General features: G+C 37.6%; 1 protein-coding gene across 2 annotated transcripts in view; it reads right to left on the bottom strand.

The window, feature by feature from the left end:
• Positions 1–281: 281 nt before the first annotated feature.
• The window catches only part of TMEM200A (transmembrane protein 200A), a 52,972-nt gene continuing 43,207 nt past the window's right edge, over positions 282–10,046 (bottom strand). For both annotated transcript variants that reach the window (XM_077175304.1, XM_054629918.2), the window contains one exon: positions 282–3,452. In XM_077175304.1, coding sequence (XP_077031419.1) covers positions 1,961–3,436 — 1,476 coding nt within the window. In that variant the 5' untranslated portion in view covers positions 3,437–3,452 and the 3' untranslated portion in view covers positions 282–1,960. The remainder of the gene's footprint in view (positions 3,453–10,046) is intronic.

Here is a 10,046-nt window from a genome sequence, read left to right as displayed (position 1 = left end):
TAAAATAATACTTACTGCCAAACTAAAAAGAGCATGATGTTCTTTCTATACAAAGTTTCTCATAGCAAAACCACTTTAAATACATTTCACATTTCATCAGTAAAAAAGCGTTCAGCCTTTCCATGTGTAGACATGTGACTGAAATCAATTACTCAGGAAGAAATATCTTGCGGCAGGCTAGTAATTTAGGCCAATGTTGTGTACAGTGTCATGATACCCAATTATACTTTGGTATGTAAGATTAGAGATCATGGAGGAAAAACCAGGTCTTACAACAGACATGTGTAGAGAGACATTTTATTGCAAAAAATAGCAAATGTCTTAAGAACACAAACCAGTGAGTTATTAAAAGCTTCATAGCAAAATATTTAGCCAACTCTGTTACAATATATAGGCTTGAGGTTCTAACAGTTAACACTATGCCTCAACTCATCGAGCAAGTAATGCTCCTGATACATAAACATTGCACAGTTGAAATACGGAGCTGAATATTTCATTAAAAAAAAAAAGAGAGAAGGTATTTTATCCTTGATCTTTCATAATCTAAGTAATTGAGAAATTACAACATTTTAACAAGCTTGATTCTTTTTGGGAAAAGCCATTAAAAATAATTCCTGAGTACTTAGGGTAAGTGAATATATCAAATCCGGCCAATTAAGACCAACACCCTGTTGGGTGAGCCTTGCAGCTTTGAAGGGACATTCTCTAACGTGGCTGTAATGGCAGAATCATGGCCTAAACAGCAATGAAATACATGAAAACCTTCTGATACACACATTCCAATTCTCCTTTTCTTTAGCAATAGCCTACAACTGTCAACTGTGAAGCTTGCTTTGCTGAGAAAAACATTGTTTAAAATGTCAATTCCTTTTGCAAAATCTTGTCATGCAAATTGACACAGCTAAGCCTTCGGTAAACCATAATACCAATAATTATGTGAAATATATAAATAAAAATTTAGGCAAGGGGCTTTCATACTATGTTAGTATAGGTATTGAACTGTATGCTTTGTATCAGTATCTTGAACATAGAGATCTAGTTACTTAGCATCCTGTTATTGTAATGAGAGGCAATATATTCATTCTCCATTATTGCCTTCAGATGCAAGTTACAATATCATCTTATTATACACCATGTTTCTAAAATCCTGTTGGCATTCATCATTTTCCTAAGATTTTAATTGAATCTTTCTATTTTGATTTTAAAACTGCTGCCAATCAAAGTGGTTTAAAGACTAAATCCCAGAAAAAAATTCAGATTTCTTACTTTATGTATGCTTTTCCAAAATTACAGGATTAAATTACAATGGATGTAGAAAGATTATTGTACAAAGCATAGTTAATAATTCACAACACTGGTATTCACTTGATCAATTACAGTGAATTCACAAAAATGGTTTTATTATATCCACTCTTTTCTATCCACCCACCCCAGTATGTAAACAAGTTTCTCACTATGACAATGGCAAGACTGCAGTTTCTGAGATGTACTGCAAGTGAAAGACAACACCTAGGAATAAAGCTCTGGATTTCACAATTCCAGTATGTGCTCCTGTTCACTTCCCATTCTAGACCACAAGACCATTGCTTTCAGTCTCTTGCAGTCTTTAAATCAAGAGAACTTACAGGCAAATTGAGCTTTTTTTCCTAATGCAGTCTCTTTCGGTGAAAAGTAACATGCGTATATAGAACAAAAGAGATAGTGACTTGGGAATAATTGGAATCAGTCGTAACAAAACTGTCCAAGCAATGACAATGTACAGTATTGCAGCCGAATGTTACTGAGACAGAAACCCTTGGTTTTACAATGATGAAGATCTCTGTTCGCACAAGCCAATTTTAATGGGCTATTAAGCATTTGGTTAAGAACAGGCTTGTACAGTCTCACTGAAAAGGAAACACTTGTCAAAATGCTTTTTTAAAAAATACCATATGATATCTTCTAAATTGCAATTTAAATATTAAAATCTTGTTTCAGAAGTTCCTCGCTTCAGGTTGTTACTCAAAAACTCATCATGTTCAAAACTCAAATTATTATGAGATCTTGATATCATAAGAAGCTTTTCCTTATTAGTGAAGTCTTTCTTGACTGCTGCTTGTGGCACAAGTAACCTATCCATTGGGTCCTCCTTGTTTTCTAGTTTCATATAGCCTTTACTGTTGCTCCGATCCAGTCTGGGCCAGCTGGGGTGTTTCCTTTGTTCAGCTTGGACAGTGAGCGTAGATGGACCCCTGTCCAAATCCAGGGACTTAGAATGTGAAGACAGAAGATGCAAAGATGTGTTGGAACCAAACTGCTTCCTGGCAGCACCAGGAGATAAAAGCTTTCCTGTGCTTGGTCCAAGAGTCATAGAAGATTTGAAGGGATCAGATGGAGTGTCCACAAATGAATTGTGTCGTGGCAGCATGGAAGCAGCTGGTCTGTAGGATTCATTGGTATCAGTTAGTGGAATTGCAAGAGAATCCATTGACAGATTTCTAGACTGACTCCTGGTGATCTCTGAGTCCTCAGTTATGTTGTCTATACTGGGTTCATCTATAACACAGTTATTCAGTTTAATTACTGGCAGTGTGAAAGCACTAATGGAAGAAGATACAATGGATTTTGTTTCACACTTTATTGAGTTAGTGTTTTTGTCATCTGAAGCCTTGCTGGAATGAGGGTAAAGTCCAAAGACTGAACCAGATTGCTCAGCCAGCAGAGGTGGCAGGAGGCTACTAGTGGTCCTATCTTCATTTAGGGTAATCTCATCTTCTTCAGCAGAACTATCCATTCTAAGATTGCTCTTGAAGCCAGAGAAAGGCGCAACCGTGTTCGCAGCCAGCCGTGATGCACAGGAGCTCCCGCTGTGCCGGAGTTCTGCTTCCCCCAACAAGCCAGTGAAGGCACCACTCAGCTGCTTTTGTTCCCTGATCCTCAGGGTGTGGATGTCTATTACAGTGGAGTATATGTCTCTCATGTGTATAATTTTTGTTTCCTTGTCACGGTTTTCATGGAGAATGGCATTTGCACAGATAAAAATGAAGATTCCAATGCCCATAGTGAAAGGTCCCAGCATTTTCATCTTATCCGAGTGCACGTGCTGTTCAAAGAAGCGAAGCAAAATGCTTCCTTGGCTTCTTGGGGTCCGGGTTTCATTTACAGATGGATTATCTTCAGAGCCTAACAGCTGTTCCTTCTGGGGCCAGTATCCAAGGATGGCCATTGCAATTCCAAAGAATGCGATAAGCACTCCCAAAACAAGAAAGAATCCTGATGGAGAATAGAGACGGATTTTGCCCCTGACAATTACTACATCTGTCCTGGGCCGCCGCCGAACTGGCTTCTTCTCCTCAGGAACTGGTACTCCAGCAAGATTTACATGTTGCTGAGATCTGGCAGAGTCTTGCCTTTTTAAGGCAGCCAGTCCTGTTATGACTCCTCCAGTTGCTATCATAGTTCTGTATTGTGCCCTGGAGAAAAAAAGAAGCAGAAATGTTGAGGCTGTCTTTAGCAAAGGCTGTCTCTACAAAACTAAATAGTTTGTTGTTAATATGAAAATATTTATTGATCATTAAAACACTCCTGACTATAAAAAGCTACTACTATAGCTCCAACTGTGGCATAGTCACAGTTTCGAGATTCACATGGTATCACAAAAAAAATTATTTTCCCAACGTCCTTTTTCACTGTAAATATAGATAATAAAGCTTCCATCGGTGATACAGACAGTAAAGCTAGTGCTCTTAGTGGTGATATATCAGGAATAAAGATAAAATATCCAGAAGTCTTACCAGGTAATTTATCTCTGGACTGGTCTGCAGCAAAGTCAATAATATATTATTACCTTGTTGATAATTTCAGCACTTTAGCTACTAGTTATTTTTAAAACTTCTGAGACATAATGTCTGTGACTACAGTTCATTCTACATTTCCCCTTCAAGAAATCTTTCCTGATAGATTTCAGCATATATTCATACATATTTATTACAGCCTTTAAATAAGCTCTTATCAAGTCTATTCAGATTTCCTGAGTCTCAGCTGAAGAATCATTTTTGCCTTTCTTAATAATGCTGATCCTCACATATCTAGATATTTTTCCCCCTTTGTTTGTTCCTCTTGGACTATAGGTCAAAAACCTCCATTAAGTTTTATCAGAAACTTTCATAAATTTCAAATTAATAATTCCAAATTTTCTTAGTTTTAAGAGGAGATTTTATTTCATTTTAGACTTTGGTACCTGGTTGCCTGTTACATAAGAAATATTAACCAGCAAGGGTTTAAAGAGAAAGTCATATTTGATCGTTTTTTATGAGCAAAAAAGTAACAAATGAAACAACACAGTTCAGGATAATTCTATTTTACAAGGCATTTTGATTTAAAAATCATTTTTGTGCTTAATTAACTAGTATTTGAATTAATGAGAGATGACTTAGAGTAAAATTAAGGTACTATAAGTAAGGTATGAAAAAATTGTCCTCTTTGGTAGTGTTATTATGCTCAGAGATAAAGAAAGGCTGACAGCCTGTTGCAGAGGAAAAGGCTCTGTGTTAAAGCTGGGGGCGGTTTAAGAAGCAAAACCAAAGTGGGACTGAATGAACAAAGAGAAGTGCTGAAAAGCAGAGGTAAAGCAAATCGGTGACTGCTTGCAATTTACAGGCATTGGCTCTCATCAGATCCCTCAAACTCATTTTGTTTTAAATTTTAGCAGTGCACCTCTGGTAAGAAAAACCAAAAAACATTAGATCTCTTGTGTTAGGAGAAGCAGACAGACTCTGTTATATGACACTATCACAGATTTCCAGCACTGCAAGCAGGTGTCACATAAGCACATCTACAAGCAGCAATTGGCCCAACCCACCAAATATGAACTGGATTAGGAAATTAATTAGGCATTTGGAATAGGTGACTAAGTGGAAGGAAATTGAAAACAGCAATTCATATGACAGAAAGACTAACAACCCTGAACTCCCTCCTTGCACCCTCACTATTAAAGGACAGAGGGCTTCCTCTCTTTCTGGGAAACCTTTTCTTTACGAAGAAAAGACTTGAAAAGGTCTCGGCTGATAAGTATGCTGCATTTTCTGAATTTTTGCAAGAGAAATCATAACATTATTCCAAAAATCTCAGAAATTTCACTTGTACTCTCAGGTTTCATGTTCATAATCTCTCTGGGAATTTTCAGACTTTGTAATTAATTTCCTTTTTGATACTACCTGGATAATTTCCATACTTCAGTGCAAATTAATGTCTTGAATGCTTCATTAATTTTTTTTAAGATAAAAATGTTTAAATACCCCAAAGAAAGTTATTTGACATTGATAGTCTTTCAAACTTTCCCATGTGCTTACATGTTTATGGGTTTCAGCCAAAGCAATAGTTCATTATTCTGTAAAACAATGTTTTGAATGTCTGGACAGAAATAAACAGGACTTAGTCATTACAAAAGATGTTATATTTTGTTATGACTCAATTAAATATAATTTGTTTTCTCTATTAAATAACTTAAGATAATTACAGCACTTCTTTACTGAAATGTAAAATCATTTGGCTCTAATCTAATTTGTTCCATTAATCTTTTACAATTGCCAGACCTTTGTAGTGAACAAGGAGTTTCCATATTCATGTGGTATTTTACAGGCACACACGAACCCACTCTGCTCCTTCTCAGGGCTGCCAAGGAAGGGAACAGGTATAGCAGTTTAGTGCTAAATTCACACTGTGCCTGTTGGCAGGATTTGTTATTTTATGTACTGTTCTCTGCTCATCACAGCTACCTGAATTGCACCAAGGGTGAACAGAATAAGCTTATATCTGCTTGCTAAATATTTTAAACATACCTTTAGCAAGATCTCCCCTCTAACTCCAAAAAGCAGAGCAAATAAAAACATGCTTAAGAATTACATCTGGGGGTATCTTTCTGTAGTAAGCTCTTATTTGCAAATTTTGCAGAAACTGGGAAGCCATATCTCAAATTCGCTATTATCTATTACTTGAAGGACAGAAATTGAGATTTCTGAAAGTGAGAAAGCAAGATCTCTCAAGGTACACAGCTGGGTTCCAAACTATTCTATGATTCTGTGATTTCAGGGGAACATATTCCTCTCTTCCTTTTAACTGCATCAGAAATTGGGCTCAGGGGAGAAAAAAGTCTGGCTGCCAAAAGACACAAGCTTATTTTGTACATAGAAAGAGTCTCTTTCCTATTTCTTGAGTTTACATCAATATTATTGTACTTTCTTTCACCAAAAAAATCACAATCAAGTTTGTAAATAATAATTTGTAATAAACCAATTTTGCTATTTTCTGCGGCTGATAAAATCAGTAGTGTTAAAATACATATTGGTATGAGATGGTTTCACTTCATCCTAGCAGCTTTACCAAACCAATTACAATGAAGTGTATATTAATAAGAAAACCATATTTTAGAAAATACTGTATTTATAATAGATGTTGTAGATACATATGATTTATTCTGCAAATCTGTTTCATTTTGTCACATACCAGGCACAATATGAGTGCTGCTCATTAAATGCTGCTTAAAATAGAAATAGATTGGTGGAGTTCCACCTTTCCATCCTTGAGGGAGGCTCACCAGGAGTCAGACGACTCCCATGCCTCCCACTGTCAGGCAATAGGACACCTGGTGGATGAAGGGGAGTGGAAAGGGGTCCCTATTTGGGGAGGTAATAAAAATTCCTCCAGACCCCCATCCCCTACCCAGGTGCCACTTCGGAACAGGTATGAGACCCTGGATCTAGAGGGTCAGCCAGAGGACCCAGAAGAAAATTATCTGCCCAGGGAGCCTCCCAATTACACTCTGTCTGTCAGAAGGACCAGCACCTCTGACATCAAAAAGAAAAGAATGGTAGTTGTAGTGGGTGATTCCCTCCTGAGGGAACAGAGGGCCCCATATGTCAACTGGACCCATTCCACAGGGAAGTCTGCTGCCTCCCTGGGGCCCAGGTACAGGATATCACTGAGAGACTCCCTGTGCTGACTCAGCCCTCTGATTACTGCCTACTGCTGATACTCCAGGCTGGCAGTGATGAGATGGAAAAAGGAGTGTCAGGGCAACTGAAAGGGACTTTAGGGCACTGCTTGCCCTAAAGTAGTTGACAGGGCAGGAGCACAGGTAGTGTTCTGCTCAGTCCCTTTGGTGGCTGCAGAGCACAGAGCAACTGGAAGGAATAGGTTTCATAGAATGTTCTAGTAGCTCCAACTAACTTCTCATTCCACTACTATTTTTTTTCTTTCTGTGATCTAAGAGGCCACCACCTTAATACCCATCTTTCCTGCCTACTGACTAGCTTCACCGCGCAACTGTACTGCTGCCAAGTAACTTTTTTTTCAGAGATGGCCTTGATGCCTCAGGTTTTAGCTTTTATAGTTTTCAGATTCTATTCTGCTTTAGTGTGTAGGGGGATAAAATATAAGAAAATAAACACAGTGCAGAAAGCAATCTTACCCCTAAGGAGTTGCAGCTGGGCCAATTATCAAAAATTAGGAACAGGCCTGACTTCACCAGGCCACAGCTGCAACCAATGAGAAGAAGAGTGCTATAAAAGAGTGGGGTGGCTGGTTGAAAAGGGAACTGGAGTCAGTTGGTGCTTTTGTGAAGAAGAAGGAGTTAGTGCTCTGAGGATCTGCCCATGAGAAACACCAAGAAGGTATGAGACCTTTGTGATAAGGAGACAACAGTGTGGAACCCCTGCAATAAGATGACAACATTAGCATCTTAAGCCTAGGCTTCGTATTAAGGGATAGTAAGCTCTCTTCACAGAGTAGGTAGACAAAACATCTCCTTCTCCAGCTGGGGACCCAAAGGCAACTGATCCAGATCTCAGGCTCAAGAGCATAAACAATGGTGGACTGAAGATAGAAAATAAGAAGGATGGGACTTCATGGGCTAAAACTGCAATTGGACAATTACCTCCAATATGCTAATGGAACAAAACTTATAAAAGTGTGAGACCCCATGACCTGTCATCTATTTTCTGGCCATTTTGGGTTGTGCTTAATAAATACCTACTTTATTATTTAGCTCCATTTAGTCTCTGTTCTAGGTCAGCCTTCACAAGGCATCAGACTAACTATTAAAAATCTAATTAATCTCTCAGTAACTATTATCAATTCTCAACTTGCAGCAAGCTTAAAAGCTTGAGGCTTCTACTTTAAATGCCTGAAAACTAATGCCGTATCTAATTTGTTCAACTATTTTGGTATTATCTAAGTTCTTACTTCTACCTACAACTTAGTCTTTTGAATATGTGCAAAATAATTTGAATTATACGAAGATATTTCACTTAATTTTAAATTCTTCCCAGCAAAGATGGAAAGCAAACTTTTTTTTCTCTCATTTATTCTTTGAAAAATGACTGAGAATTATGTGAAATTATCAGAACTGTACATGTTATTTCCTTGCAGTTTAACTTGATGTAAAGCTTTCTGAAAAGTTCAATTCTTGTGTGTCAGCAAAAAAATTAATCATTATTGCAGTAAGAAGTAGTGTGTGAAATCAGAATCTGATTTTTTATTACTGTAGCATTTCCTATCTGATTATTTCAGCTTATTCGGAAATTTATTTTCCAACAGTATTTGATTTGTTATAATTTAAGTTACTAAATTTTGAATTTTAACAAGAACACAAATTTTAATATCAGGGAAAGTTTCTTTCACATTTGATAAGCCTAGAATCCCAGAAATTATGGAGGTGACAGACTGTTAACTCATGAAATGTTTCTCATAATCAAGAATGCAAATGACAAAATAAGAGAAGATGCAACTGAGTAAACAAATTAATATTAAGCTGTATTTAACACATCTATGCTTCCTCTTGATGAACAATGTATACATATCAATGCTATCTCTGCATAGAAGTTGTCATCTGGTACAATCTGTCCTATTCCAAGGGTAAAAATATCCAACTTTATAGGCCCAAAGGGATTAATCATTCTGGTAGAGACTATACAGCAACAGCCAAACAGAGAGTAGTTCCACAAGAAGCAGAGAAAACCATCTCAAATAACGATTTTATTTAGCACCAATTTTTTATTTAGCAGAGCTTAATAAGCAGCCCCTCCAACAGGACGACCTTACAATGATTCTCCCTTCTCCTATTCATTCATCAAAACATGGCCTGGCTGAACAGATTAAAAAACAAAGCAAGCAAAAACTGTATTTTGCATTCATGATTATGGGGTATTTTAATTTCACTTTAATTGATGATAGCTGAGAAGAAAGCACATGGAATGTGGCACTGAAAATCTTCATAACTTCAGCTGGTATTTCAAAGTCATGCTAGCAAAAGCCAAGGATGTGACATTTAAAACATTAAAGCTTTGGAATCTCCAGGTGAATCTGACTCATTTGGGTTCAAATTCCCTTTAATGGTGTTTCTTCTAGGCTGTAAAGGGATAAGCCTTAGGGACTAATCACACCCTTTTAACCCCCTGGTTGCCAATCAGTCCAAATTGTGCAAGCAGTTTCACAGCACAAAAAAGGAAAGGCAAGCTGCCCACAGGCAAGACAAGAGTACCAGGGTGTCCAAGTGGCAGCAGTAAGCAGAAAGTCCACTGCAGACACTGAAAGAGAAGGTTCCCTAGGTGTTGGTAGACCACGCAACTGTATCCAACAGTCTGTATCTGCTTTACAATAGTACCATGTTAAACAGTCAAATCTTTGCAATCATAACTGAAAAAAAAGGAGCTTGCTATTAAGGACACATCTGTTGGGAAATCTGGAGTCTGACAGTGCTCCAGTTATTTTAAAAATCTAGATCTGGCAGTGGTTTTCAAATCTGCACTGTACTGGTTGAAGCAAGATGACAGGGGCCCAGCAGTTACCTCTGCAGAATCTCTGAAAGACAACTAGCCATGGCACATCAGAACTTTTTCACTGTCCTACTATACAAATTTGGGAACTCAAACAAAGAAGGGAAAATGAACTTTTAAAAAACAAGTCCAGGCTTTAATGAGAGTTACAAGATCTCATTTTTATACATATTTTTATAACTATACTGTGTCATTTTGAAGCACACACAAAGGGTACCTTTGCATTGTACAAAG

Source organism: Agelaius phoeniceus, chromosome 3 (genome assembly GCF_051311805.1).
Source record: "Agelaius phoeniceus isolate bAgePho1 chromosome 3, bAgePho1.hap1, whole genome shotgun sequence".
NCBI classification, from domain to species: domain Eukaryota; kingdom Metazoa; phylum Chordata; class Aves; order Passeriformes; family Icteridae; genus Agelaius; species Agelaius phoeniceus.
This window is presented reverse-complemented; position numbering and strand designations above follow the sequence as displayed.